Below are 18540 nucleotides of genomic sequence, written 5' to 3'. Positions count from 1 at the left end.
CATGCAGCATCTCTGGAGAACATGGATAGGTGACGTTTCGGGTCGAGACCCTTCACCGGTCTGAAGAAGGGTATCAACTTGAAATATCACCTATCCATGTTATCTAGAAATGCTGCCCGACCTGTTGAGTTATTCCAGCATTCTGCAGTATTAGCCAGCCTCTGCAGTTCTTTGAAATACAGTAATTGTTGTGATATAACAAAATGTGCTGGCCAAGTTATAAATAGCAATGGACTAGTGCAAATTATTTTGTTTTGATCTAGTGCATATCATAGAATATGTGCAAAGAATAATTGGGATAAAAAGGAGAGAGGCAGCATGTTTGTCGAGCAAACTCTGTAAAGTTTCCACACTTGGAACTTTATTTGAAAAGTTACCACTCTTAAATCTGCGATAGACAAAAAAGCTGGAGAAACTCAACGGGTGAGGCAGCATCTATGGAGCGAAGGAAATAGGCGATGAAGGAAATAAGACCCGAAACGTCCTCTCTTCCTTCTCTCCATAGATGCTGCCTCACCCGCTGAGTTTCTCCAGCATTTTTTGTCTACCTTCTATTTGTCCAGCATCTGCAGTTCTTTCTTAAACGCCGAGTTATTTCTGCACTTTTGTGTTTTTTTAACTGATTATGGATATTCAGTATGGCTTCTTCTATGGCAAATCACATCTCACAAATCTGTCTGCATTTCTTGAAGAGATGACAAAGAAGATTGATGAGGGCAAGGTGGTAGACGTTATCTAATCAACTTTAACAAGATATTGACAAGATCGTACATGGTAACTTGGTTGAGGAGGTTGGAACACAAGGGATCCAGGGTGACAATAGACAAAAGACAATTGGTGCATGAGTAGGCCATTCGGCCCTTCGAGCCAGCACCGCCATTCAATGTGATCATGGCTGATCATCCCCAATCAATACCCCGTTCCTGCCTTCTCCCATATCCCCTGACTCCGTTATCTTTAAGAACCCTATCTAGCTCTCTCTTGAATATATCCAGAGAACCGGCCTCCACTGCCCTCTGAGGCAGAGAATGAACAAATTGGTTAACAAAAGTTAACAAATTGGATGTAAAATCAGTTTGATGACAGAAAGCAGAAGGTGTATTGGAAGTGTTTAAGAAGGAACTGCAGATGCTGGAAAATCGAAGGTAGACAAAAGTGCTGGAGAAACTCAGCGGGTGCAGCAGCATCTATGGAGCGAAGGAAATAGGCAACGTTTCGGGCCGAAACCCTGGTTACTGTTCCAAATTGGAGGACTGTCATCAGTGTTATGCTGCAAGGATTGGTGCTGGGTCTTCTGTTAGTTCTCATATATATTAATAATTTGAATGAAACAGTAGGTGGCCAGTAGTCTGTTTCTCATGGTAGGGGTGTTTAAAACTAGAGATTTAAGATGAGAGGTAGGAGATTTATTGGGGAATTCAGGGATAAATAGTTCAAATAGTAGTTGGTGTTCGGAATAAGGAGGTGGTGGAGGCAGGAACATTAACCGCATTTAAGAGTAATCTGAACAGGTACTTGAATGAGCAGGACAAAATCATGAGGGGAATAGATCGGGTAAACGCACAGAATCTTTTGCCCAGAATAGGGGAATCGAGAACTAGAGGACATTGGTTTACGGTGAGGGGGGGAAGATTTAATGGGAACATGAGGGTTAACTATTTTTTACACAAAGGATGGTGGGTGCATGCAACAAGCTGCCGGAAGTGGTAGTTGAGGCAGGCACTATTGCAACATTTAAGAAATATTTCGCCAGGTACATGGATAGGGTAGGTTGTGAGGTAGTTGGGCCTTAAGCAGGCAGGTGGGACTGGTATAGATGGGGCATGTTGGGCGGCGTGGGTAACTTGGGCCGAAGGGCCTATTTCCATGCTGTATGAATCAATGACTTTAAGACGGAGAGGGCTATGGAATTAATGCAGGCAAGTGGGATTAGAGTCAATGGGCATGAGGGTAGGTATGATAGCTGGTGAAAGGGACTGTTTATATACTGTGCAAGTCTATTACTCTATATTCCAGCTGTACTTTATTCTCCACTTGCAAATGTTATTTCCATGAATTTAGTAGAAGCAAATTTACGAGTTAAAGTACAATGCATATCAATTACAATATTGTTCAATGCATAAGCAACTGCGGACATATTTCTGCCCTCTGTGAGTGAAGTCCAGCTTTATGGTACTAAGTTTCTTTACATATTTATATTGTCGTCCATGTTCAGTGCATTGCTTCCTCCTTAACCAAACAGTTTATTTGGACAAACAGAACTGCATTGCACTGAGTGTTAAGGAAAGGTTGAAGGTGCACTTAGCATTAATCCTAACTGTCTCATATTGTTAACTTTTCAGTTAAATTGATTTCTTAAAATACATCCAAGTTTTTTTGTAAATAATGGGATTAACTATAGACAACAACCACTATTAGAAATAAATGCTCTAATTTGTGTTTGGAAAACTGCACAATTCTTTGCAATTGATACCTTCTGCAAATAAATCATATGGTCACCTTGATTATTTCCACCTTCCAAACTATCGTAGTTGTTGGGAAGTGATGTGTTAGTGGAAGATGATGTCGAGGAGGAAGAGTCCATGCCTAAAAGAAAATCAAAACACGTCACACACTTACAGCAAAAGATCTACGCATATTTGGAACTAAAATGGTGAAATAAGGTGTGTGCAACTTTTCTCAATACGTTTGGTTTCACAAAGTAGCATCCGCTCATCAGAATTAATATCATTTTATTAACATGTTTTCAAATGCTTGTAGCCCACAAACATTGGATGAGTTTCACAGTAAAGTGTTTGGCGAAGTGGTGGCATTGGGCTCACCGATGTAAAGGAGGCCACATCGAGAGTGCCAAATCCAATAGAGGAGGTTGGAGGCGGTGCATGCAATCGTCTGTCTCACCTGCAAGTCCAGCTGGGATCCCGGAAAGGAGGTCAGTGAGGAGGTGTGGGGCGAGGTGTGAAACCTTCTGCGGCTGCAGGGGAAAGTGCCTGGAAGGGGGGGGGGGGGGAGAGCTTGAGGGAACCAAGGAATCATGGAGGGAGTGGTCTCCGTGGAAAGTAGAAAGAGGTGGGAGTGGGAAGATGTGACTGGTGAGGAGAATGCGATGAAGCTGGCGGAAATGTCAGCTAATTCATTATATGTTGTATGTGGAGTCTGATGGGGTGAAAGGTAATAATCTGTGGAACTCTATCCCTGTTCTGTCAGGGATACTGGCAAGGGCTCTGCCTACAACTGTGGGGTGAGAGGTGGGGTCCAGGGGGAACAATACTTCCTGAAGAATAAGCTCAGTTGTCCGAGAGTGGAAAATCTAGAGTGGAATGCCTCATCGTGAGAGCAGCTGGAGATGGAGGAACTGCGAAAAGGGATGGCATCCTTGCAAGATACAAGATGGGAGGAGGTGGACACAAAATGCTGGGGTAACTCAGCAGATGAGGCAGCATCTCTGGAGAGAAGGAATGAGCGACGTTTCGGGTCGAGACCCTTCTTCGGTCTGATGGGAGCAGGTGTAGTCAAGTCAGTTGTGGGAATCTGTGGGGTTGTGGTCAATGCCTGTGGATAATCTGTCTCCTGAAATGGAAACAGAGAGATCAAGAATGGGAAGAGAGTTATCAGAGATGGTCCAAGCGAATGTATGGGTAGGGTGGAAGTTGGTGCTGAAGTTGACTAACATGATGAGTGAGGAGGCAGGAGGCAGCCCCATTGCTGCCATCGATGCACCGGAGAAAAAGTTTGGCGAGTGGTGCCAGAGTACATTTGAAGCAAACTGTACAGCTTAGCCACAAAAAGAGAGGCATAGCTGGGGCCTTTATGCAACGGCAGTCTCTCGTGTCTCCACAGAATTTGAATGCTCTGTCAACTGATTCCAATGATAAATTCTCCCATTTCTGACTTTAATTTCTTTAGATTTTTCTTTTTAGATGCTTGAATTTTTAAACTCCACTCATATTGCTTTCAAGCTTCTTCATCAATCTCTTGGTCCTGCTCCAACACATTCTAGAGTGCCGTCAACCCCGACACTTGCTACTTTTTCTGGCAATTTCACGTGCGTCTTCTTCGTTGGTGATGCGATCCTTCTGTTGTTGGCCGTAATGGGGTCATTTTTACGATTGTGTTTTTATGCCAGAGAAAACAAATAACCAATGTAGCTCCTACTTGTACACCTTATATGTTAGCTGATGCATTTCATGTTAACATTTATACGCAAGTGGAATATGAGGTGTTGTTCCTCCTCAGTAGCACCTCACCTTCCGCTTACAAACCAAAGGTATGAACACTGAATTCTTCAATACTAAGTAATACCTCCTCCCCTTTCCTTTCTTTCCCACTCCAATGCCCATACATTTCTCCCACCATCCTAGCCATCCTGCTCTTTTACCCTCCTCCCTACCCTCATGTCCCAAGTCACATATTTCCCTTTTATCACCCCCTCCATTTCCCCTCCCCCATTCCCTTTCACCCATATCTCTCCCTCCAGCTTTTCATTTCTCTCTTTCTTTTCTATCCTTGGCTGACACGGTCTTGTTTTCATCAAAGTACCCGTTTATTCCTACTTTGTTTCCCAACCGCCAATAAATTCTCAATCCATATGACACCAACCAACGTGCTTTAACTTTGTTGACATCGCTTTCGTGGAACTTTATCAGAAACTTTCTGAAAACCAAAACTACCTACCGTATTTCCCGGCAATGAAGACACTATTTTTTACCCTAAATGAAGGCCCGAAAATATACCTGCGTCTTGGAGGCCGTAGGTTAGATTGTTAGCCCAGAAAGATAGACTTGGCTATCCTGCACCGCAGGGGGGGGGGGAGAGAGAGTTCCTTCCACAGCGTGTGGGGAGTCTGGCCCGGTTCAGCAGGGCTGGGCCGCCAGGGGTAAAGTTGCGCGGAGGGCAGGAGCGTTGAGAAGGAGGGGGTCGGGGATCATGCCAGAAACTCACTCAGTAGCTCATGTGGCTGTGAGTGGCCGCCGGGACCAGACAGCGGAACTGCAGCTAGACCGGGGCTCGCAGGCGACCCGGGAACTGCAGCTAGTCCTGGGGCTCGCAGGCGACCTGGGAACTGCAGCCAGTCCCGAGGCTAAACCAAACCCTTGATCCTGTCCCACCAGCCTTTTTTTCCCCAAACTTTAGCAACTCAAAATGGGGGTGCATCTTCGATGCAGTTGCGTCTTCATTGCCGGGAAATACGGTATGTTCACTCGTTCTCCCTGTTAGTTACACCCTCAAAACTCAAAATGATTTGTTTAGCCAGGTTTCTCTTTCAGAACCTAAGGTGACTTTGTCCAATCGTGTTAATAGGTTCCAAGTATTTTTATTACAAGTTCTATATTACTTTATAAAATTACTTTGGTTAGTCAAATCTAATTTGCCCTCTTTGAATCCATCTTACATCTGCTTTATCACTCAAATTTTGCTAGATGCCTATTATTTTTTTCTCTCAGGTTATTTTTCTCTATAAAGCTTCCCATGACACAGTTGCTGCATTTGTATTTCTGATTAACTGGTATTAATCTAACAAGGGTTGGAAGATTACAATTAGTCCTCCTGCTGTTTCAACCTATCCTTGAACATCCAAATAAGAATCTCATCCAGTTGAAGTCCTTTTCCACCAATTTGTACACCACTGTGTTCTGCTGAGATTCTTAGATCAATGTAAAGTAATTACTGTGGATTCCAGCCATGCCCTCCAGGCCTTTTCTTCAATTAGCTGCTTGGTCTCTAATCATTCCCAACCAACCCCTTATTGCTTATTTACTATTCATGAAAGACTTTTCACTTCCTTACACATCAAATATCATTGTATTCATATATTCATCTTTCGTGTGTCTTACCTCTAAATTTCAACCTGTATGTCCTTTTTGAAGTATTTTATATATAAACTCTTGAATTCACTCAAAATACTTTTATACACATTACTTTTCTTTCCATGAAACTCATATCGAGTGGACCATAAAAAAAAATTACCAGCTTGCAGACACTTCATGCTGTGGAAACTCGGTATGGAGTCTTGTGGAGTCATGATTTAATCATTGATTATCCTCCAGTGCAACAAACAATTTCAAAACTGCATCCTAATTAACTGTACTTGATCGTTGTGACTTATTCAACATATAGCCCTTTCATCACTCAAATGAACAACTTGTGACCTTAGCTGCAATATTAAACCATTTGCAGCAAATTGAATTCAGCACAGGCGACATTTATGACAATCTGTTAAAACATAAAGCACACCTTCTTCATCATCATCATCCTCATCATCTGAAGTTGATGACAAGGGACTTGGTGCAGAATTAACTTGATTATTAGAAACATATCCACAGTGCATGCCTGTAAAGTGGAAAGCACAAAACAAAGAAAATTAAGCAGAGCAAAGAATAAAAATCACAGCGCAAATCATTCAATAAGCTTAAAATAGATCAACAAGTTAGTAGGATGCAAAACAATCTGTTAATAAAACAGCCAGCACACATAATGGATCAAAAATCAATAAAGACACTCCACAGGTGTCTGTACATGTTATGAACCACACTGAAAAAATATTGGTTTGGGTTCTTAAGTCACTTTTCCATCAACCAACTTGCATAGAAAACAGGTGGTTGTGAGACCAACCGTAGGTTGGGCAATCGTTTCGCCGAACACCTCCGCTCAGTCCGCAATAACCTACCTGAACTCCCGGTGGCTCAGCACTTCAACTCCCCCTCCCATTCCCAATCCGACCTCTCTGTCCTGGGTCTCCTCCATTGCCAGAGTGAGCAACAGCGGAAATTGGAGGAACAGCACCTCATATTCCGTCTGGGGACCTTGCGTCCTTATGGCATTAACATTGAATTCTCCCAATTTTGCTAGCCCTTGCTGTCTCCTCCCCTTCCTTAACCCTCTAGCTGTCTCCTCCCACCCTCCCATCCGCCCGCCCTCGGGCTCCTCCTCCTCCTCCCCTTTTCCTTCTTTCTCCCCCCCCCACCCCCATCAGTCTGAAGAAGGGTTTCGGCCCGAAACGTCGCCTATTTCCTTCGCTCCATAGATGCTGCTGCACCCGCTGAGTTTCCCCAGCAATTTTGTGTACTTTGCATAGAAAACACATCGATTGTCTAAAATGCATCTGCCTCTATTGACAACTAAGTATGGAGACAACCACAGGAAGTTCCCAAGCACAGATACAGATTAGGAAACAAGGCTTCTAAACATGCTGTACTGATAGGTAACAATAAACAAAGTGTGATAGGAACAGACAAAGCATATAAAAATAAAAAAGGTAACAAGTCAGTATTAAAGGCTCTTTATCAGAATGTACACAGCACAAGACAGTATCCCTACTGAACTGATGGCACAAGTAAAATCTAAATGGGTAAGATCTAACAGCCATGAGAGCACATGTGCAAAAAATAAAAGGCCGAGAAAATATTTTTCTATGAATAAACAGAATGGAAAGTGAGGACAATTAAAAACAACTCAGAAAATTAAAATTATAAATCCCATAGAATACAAAGAGCACACCTTAATAAACGAAAAGAGTTGGGGGGTCTAGCGCTCCCTAATTTTATGTATTATAATTGGGCAGTAAATATTAAAAATATGATTCACCTGCTGGACAATTCTGCCCAGCAGGTGGACTGGATTGTAATGGAAAGAGAGGACTGCTCCCCGTGTAATATAGGAGCGACTCTCCTCTCACCAATATATTTGAATAACAAAAATTATAATAAAAATCCAATTATACATAGCACAATTAGAACATGGAAACAAATAAAACAGAATCTAAAATTAAGAAACCTATCTCTTTTAATACCAATAGTTAATGATCCATCGTTTAAACCATCAATTATAGACAAATCATTTATACAATGGGAAAGAATGGGAATCAAAACGCTCGAAGATCTGTATGAAGTGGGGAAATTACTAACATTTCAACAACTACAACTGAAATATAATTTGAAAAATAATCAATATTTTAAATATCTTCAAATTCGTGATTATCTGAAAAAATATACAAAAGACTATCATAATATGCCTACCGACTTACTGGATGAAGCAATGAAGACAAAGGCGGAATCAGCTAATTTAATATCGTACCTATATAATATCATCTTAAACATAGAAATACCCACAACTGATGGAATTAGAAGAGACTGGGAACAAGAATTAGCTATAAAAATTTCAAAAGAGAGCTGGGATAATCACTTACTACAGGTGCATAAATGTTCGATCAACGTACGACATGCTCTCATCCAATTCAAAACATTACATAGACTATATTATTCAAAAACTAAATTAAATAAACTCTTCCCTAATGTCTCACCAATCTGTGATAAATGTCTGTGTCAAGAAGCTACCATAGCGCACTCTTTTGTTTTTTGTACAAAAATCCAAAAATTCTGGTATGAAATATTTGATATCTTTACAAAATTAATCAAAATAAAACTGGTGCCAAAACCAGAATGGATCATTTTTGGAATATCGGAAGGTAACCCTGAACTAAACGTGTTTCAGAAGAACTTACTCAATTATGGGCTAATAATGGGAAAAAAGCTCATACTTAAATTCTGGAAAAATGCACCCACACCAACAATAAAAATGTGGATATCAAATATGTTTGAAACACTACATCTGGAAGAGATGAGATTCCTCTTAGCAGGTAAAGCAGACCAATTCCAAAAGACGTGGTCTACGTTTTTGGAACTATTACAAGCATGAGGCGCAATAGTAATTTAAAAAATAAATAAATAAATAAATGGTACCAGGATCTGGTAACGGGGGGTAAAACAACAAAAACAGACGGTTGGTAGTCCCCTTTCTGCGGAGTTTAATGTTATAATAGAGCGATTGTTTCTCCTTTCTTTTTCCTTCTTTTCTAGGGTCTACTTTCTTTCTTTACTTCCTTCTCTAACTTCTTTTCTAAGGGGCTTTCTTTTCTCAACACTCTCTTGCACCTTCACGATTCTTGCGCACTTTCCTTACTTCCTTTACTTCTATCTTTTTCTTAAAGCTCAAAAAATGAAGCGGTACAAAAAATGTATTAAGACATATGTGTTGTGTATTATTGTAACTTACCGTACTTCTAATAAAAATTAAAAAAATAGAAAATTAAAATCACAATCAGTTTGGGTGGTGGTAAGAAATCATGAAGGAAAGAAATCATTGGTGTGAGTAAACTGCAGGCTTCCTAAAATAGCTTAGTTTAGTGTAGCAATACAACAAGGAAACAGGTCTTTCGGCCCTCCGGGTCTGTGTCCACCATCCATCACCCATGAATGGTAGAACTGCTGCCTCACAGCGCCAGAGACCTGGGTTCAATCCTGAACCTGGTGCTGTCTCTGTGTGTAGTTCTCCCCGTGATTGTGTCGGTTTCCTCCCACATCCCACAGCTGTGCAGGTTTGTAGGTTAATTGGCCTCGGTAAATTGCCCCTGGTGCATAGGGAGTGGACAGAAGGTGGGATCACATAGAACTAGTGTGAACGAATGATCAATGGTTGGTGTGGGCTCAGTGGACTGAGGACCTGTTTCCATGCTGTATCTCGAAACTAAACCCATTCACATTAGTATTCCACTTTCTCATGTTCATCACAAATATAGCATCGATATTCAAAAGATGAGGGAATATAGTAATGAGAGAACTATATGCCTGTTAAAACCCTGTCCCATTGTACGAGTTCATTCAAGAGCTCTCCCGAGTTTAAAAACTCGTAGTAAGCACGTAGAATGTACGTAGTGGGTACGTTGGAGCTCGGGGACGTCTCTTAGCGGCTCATAACGCTAACGGCAGGAACTCAAGAAACGCGGTAAGCTCGGGAAGACTCGTGAAGATTTTTCAACATGTTGAAAAATGTCCACGAGAGCCCCGAGTTCCTACGAGCGGCTATTACCGTAAATCTCTGAGTTCGAATCAGGGCAAACTCGGGAGAACTCTTGAATGAACTCGTACAGTGGGACAGGGCTTTAAGCCAAACGTCTGTTGCTTAGTAAATGCTGAAATCAAATACAATTACCTCCCAGAGGACTCTTGGAAAATCATTATACTTCACGGCAGAATTTGCATGGTTTTATTGAAGGAAACTTTCGTATATGTGAGGAAGCATTTGGAAGGGTTGGACAAAACATGTCAAATGGATGCATTATATTTAGATTTATAAGAAGGAATCAAAGACCTCACAAAGAAAGTTCTGCTCTCATCTCCAATAATTTCCAACCAATGGAAGTCAGTGTGTGCAATGTCAACCTTGAATCTACCATAATTAACACCTCTTTAGAAACCACTGGCTTCGGTTACAGAAAACAGCAAGAATGATCAAAAGTTTAAAGAACTAGCTACAAATGCAAGGAATTCTTGGACCTTCACAACTTCAGAGAAAATTAAACTGGTGCACAGGCCTCTAAAAGCTGAGATCCAATTAAAACCGGCAACCTATAGAACATACAAGAATGAGACCAAGAACAATTCTTAGGCCCCCTTCGGTCATGGCTGACCATGGGTGGCTCCAGGGTGCTATTCCCTATATGGAGGACGCCTGTGCGTGACTTTGTTTAACGTGGAGAGACTGGGAGACAGCCGCCCCACAGCCCTTGACAGATCTGGGTCAGGATCCAGTGGCAAGGAGTCCAAGACGACCGGAGACCCTTTTCTGCTGCAGCCTTCATCCGCCTTCCCAGCCGTTGTGACACTCCACTAAGATCAGCCATCGTCCTCCGCCTGTTCTACCGTTGAGGTCTTGGTTGGATTGCCCTTTGCCAGAGACTTCCCCCGCGACCTTACCGCCATGGGTGGCCCTACCAGGAGCATAGCTCCAGACGGCATCGCTCTCAGGGTCTCAGGTCCACACAAGCTTCTCCACCACGACAAGGTGACAATCCACGACAAGGTGACAATCCACGGACAATCCACGGAGACCAAGAACAGCTGATGGGAATATTGAGTATATATGATCCAGCAAAATTATGCTCACCCAGCTCTCCTCCCATTGTCAGAGGGTAGTAGGAGAATCAGGATGGAGTTGATAGTCATTTGAGAGAAAATAAAATACAGGGAAGCAAGTTGGGGAATGAATGGGCTTTATATAATGACTCAGAACATAGAAACATAGAAATTAGGTGCAGGAGTAGGCCATTCGGCCCTTCGAGCCTGCTCCGCCATTCAATATGATCATGGCTGATCATCCAACTCAGTATCCCGTACCTGCCTTCTCTCCATACCCTCTGATCCCCTTAGCCACAAGGGCCACATCTAACTCCCTCTTAAATATAGCCAATGAACTGGCCTCGACTACCCTCTGTGGCAGAGAGTTCCAGAGTTTCACCACTCTCTGTGTGAAAAAAGTTCTTCTCATCTCGGTTTTAAAGGATTTCCCCCTTATCCTTAAGCTGTGACCCCTTGTCCTGGACTTCCCCAACATCGGGAGCAATCTTCCTGCATCTAGCCTGTCCAACCCCTTAAGAATTTTATAAGTTTCTATAAGATCCCCTCTCAATCTCCTAAATTCTAGAGAGTATAAACCAAGTCTATCCAGTCTTTCTTCATAAGACAGTCCTGACATCCCAGGAATCAGTCTGGTGAACCTTCTCTGCACTCCCTCTAGGGCAATAATGTCCTTCCTCAGATTTGGAGACCAAAACTGTACGCAATACTCCAGGTGTGGACATAGGTTGGACAATTTGGTCCCTCAAAAAACATGAACAGATTGAGGGACCAAATTGGCTACAACTACATAGTAAAGAAAATAAATATGATTTTCGTCAAGAACAAAAACAATTTAAAGAGCAGCATCAATAACTTTTAATGACCTGTATTCTTGTCATCCAAGGCATATTTTGAACAAATTAGTCTGTCCTCAAAAATGTGTTAACATTTTACAAGCCCTGATGCGAACCAATGGGTTCATCATAGACCTGCTTCTCAATCCTCATTGCCATATCTTAGCTCATTTTCAACATGTTTGCAAAGAATCAGAGTTATATGGCATAGGAACAAGCTCTTCAACTCACCACATCCATTCCGACCATCATACCTATCTATACAAATCCCAAATAGAGTCATACAGTGTGGAAACAGGCCCATCGGCCCAATATGTCCCATCTACACCAGTCCCACCTGTCTGCGTTTGGCCCATATCCCTCTAAACCAGTCCTATCCATGTATCTATCTAATTGTTTTTTAAACATTGCGATAGTATCTGCTTCATCTACTTCCTCCAGCAGTTCGTTCCATACATCCACCGCCCTCTTGTGTAAAAAGCTCAGGTTCCTAATAAAATCTTTCCCTCCTCACCTTAAAGTTACCTATGTCTTCGGGTTCTCCATTTAATATTTAGTCCAGAAAGCTGAACTGTGTCTACATAGAGAATGAGGCACAGTTCCTCAAGCTTGTAACAGTGGTGTTTTCTTTGCTCAGTATTGAATTCTACAACTTCAACTAACTTGATTTCTCTTGATCAGTCTAGTACAAAGAACATAAAACACGGCACAGGACCATAATGTCCATGCTGAACATGGTGCCGAGTTAAACTAATCTATGCATGTTTGTGATCCATATCCCTTCTCGATACATCCTTGTACCTGTCTAAACATCACTATAGATAGACACAAAAAGCTGGAGTAACTCAGCGGGACAGGCAGCAGCTCTGGAGAGAACGAATGGGGGACGTTTTGGGTCAAGACCTTACTTCATAGCTGCTTGTCCTGCTGAGTTACTCCAGCTTTTTTTTAATCTATCTTCGGTTTAAACCAGCATCTGCAGTTCCTACACTAAACATCACTATAGTACGTATCTGCCGAAACCACCATCCCTGGCAGCTCATTCCAGATACCACCCTTTCCGTGAAACAATTACCCTTTACATCTCCCTTTAAATCTCCTCTCTCTCACCTTAAATCCATTCCCACTACTTTTAGACCCCTGCCATTGGAAACGGTTTATGGCTATCTACTCCAATGTGTTCCATGGCTCCATTGGAAGCTTGAGGCCCAAAACATTTCTCACCAATATCAAAGGAACTTCCTGCAATGCCAAAATCACAAAGGCATCCCCCTTGGAAGCTATAAAGTGAGAAAATTATTGAGTGTATGTTTTGTAAAAAATTAACATATTTCCAAATGTCATTACAGCTGGAATTTGCTAGGTATGTGCGATAGTTTGAAATGGTTGCAGCGCTCTCCTTTCTTTGTAAATTGCCTAACTATATGTAAATATTTTATCAATTTGCAACATATTTACAAGAAAAAGATAATCCTGGCAGCAATTCACTGGGCATGGTATTCGTCAGTTTCAAATATGCAAGTTGAGCTATGAACAGGAAGACGGCAAGAGAACTTGGTCAGTCTGAACGAGTTGGGACAAAGGGCCTACTCCTGTGCTGGACAGCTCTGATTCTAATTGTCCTATCGATGCTTCTAACAATTGTCTGTACCTCTATCCTGTTACCTCTCATCCTCCTTTGCTCAATGGAAAACAGACCCTGCCTATTCAAACTTGCCTTGTAATGCAAACTCTTCAATTATCCAACAGTATCCTCGTGAATCTTTTCTGATCATATCTCCAACCTAATCACACCTTTCCTGTAGTGTAGTCACCAAAACGGCACACAATATTCCAAGTGTGGCCTATCCAACATTTTGTGCAACTGTAACATGTCCTCCCGACTCCTGTACCCAGTGTCATAGCTAGTGAAGTTAAGAATATTTTATAAGGTCATAAGTGATAGGAGTAGAATTAGGCCATTCGGCCCATCGAGCCTACTCTGCCATTCAATCATGGCTGATCTATCACACCCTCCTAACCCCATTCTCCTGCCTTCTCCCCATAACCTCTGACATCTGTACTAATCAAAAAACTATCTATCTCTGCCTTAAATATATCTCTGCCTCCAAGTTGGCCTCTGCAGCCTTCTGTGGCAAAGAATTCCACAGAATCACCACCCTCTGACTAAATTAATTTCTCCTCGTCTCCTTCCTAAAAGAACGTCCTTTAATTCTAAGGCTATGACCTCTGGTCCTAGACTCGCCCACTAGCGGAAACATCCTCTCCACATCCATTCTATCCAAGTCTTTCACTAATCTGTACATTTCAATTAGGTCCCCCCTCATTCTTCTTAACACCAGCAAGTACAGGCCCATGCTGACAAACGCTCATCATAGGTTTCACTACTCCATCAATCTTTGTTGGTACTTTTAAGGAGCTTTGCACTTATACCCCAAGGTCTCCCTGTTTAACAACATTCCTCATAGCCCTGCAATTCACTGCAAGCATCCTGCTCTGATATATCTTCCAAAAACACATCACTTATCACTAGAATTAGTTAAATTCCACATGCCACTCCCTTGCCCACTTTCCCAGTTGACTGATATCTTGCTGTAGCTTTAAACAACCTTCTTCATTGTATATTATATCACAAATGTTGGTGTTATCCATAGACTTACTAATCACGTCACCCAAATTCACATCCAACAGCAGTAGACCCAGCACTAATATATATAGTACACCATTGACTCAGGCCTCCAATCGGAAAAACAATTATTTTTCTCCCGCCCTCTGCCATTGTCCACCTAGTCCATTTTGTGTGCAATTGATCAGCTCACTCAGGAACCCAGGTGTTGTAACCTGACAGCAGCCTATCATGCAGTCTTTGTCAAAGGTCTTTCTAAATTCCATGTAGCTGACGTTCGCTGCATTGTCCTTGTCCATGCTTTTGGTCACCTCCTCGAAAATCTCAATCAAGTTTGTGATTTCCCACACGCAAAGCCATGCTGCCAATCTCTAATCACCTTTTCCTGAATGCAAATAAATTCAGTCCAGTAAACTTTGGATGCAAGTCTGTGGTTCTCCTGCTTATCCTCGATGCCCTTGTTTAAAAAAAAAAAGCACATTACATCCCCACAATCCTCCCACACCTCACCTGTGGCTAATGATGCTGCAAAAAATCCCTGTCAGCGTCCTACAATCTCCTCGCTTGCTTCCGTTAAAAACCTAGGATACACCTGGTTCCTGGGGTCTATCCACCTTTACGCATTTCAAGACCTCTAAGATTTCCGCGTCTGTAACGCTGATATGCTCCAAGAAATTATTGTTCCATCCCCTGAACTGACAACCTTCCATTTCCTTCTCCTTGATAAAGTAACCATTTAAGATCTCACCAATTCCCCATGACTCCACACATAGATTATTCTAATGTTTAAGAAGGAACTGCAGATACTGGAAAAATCAAAGGTAGACAAAAATGCTGGAGAAACTCAGCGGGTGAGGCAGCATCCATGGAGCGAAGGAGTAGGTGACGTTTCGTGTCGAGACCCTCCTTCAGTCTGAAGAAGGGCCTCCACCCGAAACGTCACCTATTCCTTCGCTCCATAGATGCTGCCTCACCCGCTGAGTTTCTCCAGCATTTTTGCCTACCTTAGATTATTCTAATGATTCTTGAAAGCTCCTCCTTTCTCCATCATTATCTTTCACTCTTAGTTTAGTTTAATTTACTGTTAACACATGTACCGGGGCACAGTGAAAAGCTTTTTGTTGCGTGTTATCCAGTCAAAGAAAAGTCTATATATACATGATTAAAATCAAGCCATCCAGTGTACAGATATAGGATAAAAGGTATAATATTTAGTGCAAGATAAAGTCCGATAAAAGTTTGTTAAAGATAATTCAAAGGTCTCCAATGAGATAGATAGGGAGGTCAGGACCACACTTTAGCTGGAAGGAGGACAGTTCATTTGCCTAATAGCTATGAAGAAACTGTCCCTGAATCTGGAGGTATGCGTTTTCAAACATCTGTACCTCTTGCTTGATGGAGAGGGGAGAAGAGGGAGTGACATGAGTGAGACTGATGCTTGATTATGTTCGCGGCCTTGCCAAAGCAGAGTGAAGTGTAGATGGAGTTTACGTGATGGTCTGGGCTGCACAATTCTCCGCAGTTTCTTGCAGTCTTGGATAGAGCTGTTCGCAAACAAACTTCTACAGTGCATCTGTAGAAGTTGGTGAGGGACATGCCGAACTTCCTAAGCAACTAGAAACGTTTTCTTGGCCATTGTTTCCACTGTTAATCAATAAGACAGCAGGAATTGTCTTCCCTCCAGAATCTAGATCACACCAAGTTCAGTCATCGATTTGCAGTGCATATTTTGGAGGGTGAATTCATTGACTTCACCATTTTCTTAACTGCATTAAAGGACATAGTTTACACTAAGCATACGGAGGACCTCTACCAGCCAAAGCCTGATGCTGAACATTTTGTTCTGAAAATCAAAATCCTTTGGCCTAATTTGTTCGTCCTGATCAAATTGTCGGCCTGAGCTAATCTAATTTGCCTGTGTTTGGGCTGTATCTCTCCAAATTTGATTGATCCACGTACCTGTCTGAATGTCTTTTAAATGTTGTTTCCACATTTACAACCTCTTCACAAATTGCAAGAGTTTAATGCAGAAGGTGTTGAGTTTTGGGAAATCAAACCAGGGTAGAACCTTCACAAGACTGGTCGGGGCCTGGGGAGTGTTGTAGAGCAGAGGGATCTTGGAGTACAGGTAAATAGATCCCTGAAGGTGGAGTCACAGATAAATGGGTGGACAAGAAGGCTTTTGGTACATTGGCTATCATCAGTCCGGGTATGAGTATAGATGTTAAGACATTATGTTGAAGGTGTACAAGACATTGGCGAGGCCACACTTGGGAATACTTTGGCATATTCTTGGGAGTATTTTATTTAGCTTATTTAAAAGTTGGGCTTAACTCAATTTTCCTACCAGATAAATTCTTGGTTCTCTAGCTAAGTTGGAAGGAGTTCAGAGAAAAGTTACGAGGATGTTGCCAGACTTGAGGGCCTGAGCTACAGGGAGAGGTTAGGCAGGCTAGTACATTATTCCTTGGCGCGCAGGAGGCTGAGAGGTTACCTTATAGAGGTGTATAAAATCTTGAGGGGGATAGATAGGGTGAATGCACAGTCTTTTTTCTCCTTGGTAGTTAAATTAAAAACAAAAGGACATATGTTTGTGGTGAAAGGGACAAGATTTAATATGAACCCGAGGAGCATCTCAATGGGTGCCAGAGGTGGTAGTTGAGGCAGACACTATAATAGCATTTAAAAGGCACATGGATAGGAAAGGTTTAGCGGGATATGGGCCAAATGCGGGCAAACGAGACCAGCTTAGATGGGGCATCTTGGTTTGCATAGACAAGTTGAGCCGAAGGGCCTTTTCCCATGTTGTCTGATTATGAATCCTGACTATAGCAATATGATTCATCCCTAGAAGGATCCGGTGATGTGGCAGAAGACTAGAGGGTGCCTAATGTTGCGTCACTATTTAACATGGGCTGTAAAGAAATAAGCTGTAAAGAAAACATTGCATCCATAAGAGACTGCAGATGGAATCCCGATCAGTCTTTAAAGGGTTGATGTTGCCTGCCATGTTGGACAACCATTTCTGTGCTGACCATCAAGCACCTATTATCATACTAATCCTATCCTGACCCATTTTATGCTCCCCACATTCCCATCAACCCCCCAGATAATACCATTCACTGATACTGTTACAGTCGTAGCAGGTCACCGAAAAACCGGCAACTGGACCCCTCTGCGACAATGTCTACGACAAGCTACCGACAACCGGCAACCCATTAGGATGTCCACCTACAAGCACACCTACGACAACTTACGACCACAAGGCGACAACCTACGACAACCAAAATAAACCTACGTCCACCCGTGACAAGCTACGACAAGCAACGACCCTGTCGGCGACAGCTGAAGACAATTCAGTCGCCGGTACCTGTCGCCGGTTGACGTAGGTAGTCGCCAATGGAATTCACTGGTCAGCACCGGCGACAACCTACGTCAGCTGGTGACAACCTACGTCATCCTAGCGACAACCTTCAACAGCACCTACGTCAGGAGAAGACAAGCTACGACAAGCCCACGGTCGCCGACTGTCGCCAAAAAGTTTTTAACATTTCAAAATCCAGTGGCGACCAGAAAAACGCTACGACTCTTTGGGCAACTTGAGGAGACTCCTCACGGCGACCATGTGGCGACTGCCTAGTCGCCGGCAGTCGCCTAAAAAATCGACTAAGTGGGACAAGCCCTTTTCTTTAACATTTATATTGCTACAGGAAGAGGTTGGACAGCCGGAAGTCGAGGGGAGACATGATAGAAGTTTCTAAAATTAGGAGCGATAGATAGGATAAACTGTCAGAACCTTTCTCCCAGGATGAAAAAAATCAAGTACTGGTGGGCATAGCTTTAAGGTGAGAGGGGCAGTTTAAAGGAAATGTGCAATGCAAGTTTTAATATACAGAGGGTGGTGAGTGCCTTGAATACACAGCCACTGCGGTGGTTGAGGCCGATACAATGGCCATTCAATATATTTTTTGATAGGCATATGAATATGCAGGGAATGGAACAAAATGGATTATGTGCAGACAGATACGAGTTGGTCTTGACATCATATCATTATGGGCCATGTGGTGATATTTATCGTTATGACAATAGACAATAGATGCAGGAGTAGGCCATTCGGCCTTCGAGTCAGCACCGCCATTCAATGTGATCATGGCTGATCATCCCTAAT

General features: G+C 42.5%; 1 protein-coding gene across 3 annotated transcripts in view; it reads right to left on the bottom strand.

The window, feature by feature from the left end:
• The window catches only part of LOC116972084 (protein transport protein Sec24B-like), a 130234-nt gene that overhangs the window by 70995 nt on the left and 40699 nt on the right, over positions 1–18540 (bottom strand). For 2 of the 3 annotated variants that reach the window (XM_033019410.1, XM_033019429.1), the window contains exons 5-6: positions 6235–6330; positions 2500–2586 (exon numbers count right to left, since the gene is read on the bottom strand). In XM_033019410.1, coding sequence (XP_032875301.1) covers positions 2500–2586; positions 6235–6330 — 183 coding nt within the window. The remainder of the gene's footprint in view (positions 1–2499; positions 2587–6234; positions 6331–18540) is intronic. The other variant, XM_033019419.1, reaches the window with a different exon arrangement.

Source organism: Amblyraja radiata, chromosome 1 (assembly GCF_010909765.2).
Source record: "Amblyraja radiata isolate CabotCenter1 chromosome 1, sAmbRad1.1.pri, whole genome shotgun sequence".
Lineage (NCBI taxonomy): Eukaryota > Metazoa > Chordata > Chondrichthyes > Rajiformes > Rajidae > Amblyraja > Amblyraja radiata.
This window is presented reverse-complemented; position numbering and strand designations above follow the sequence as displayed.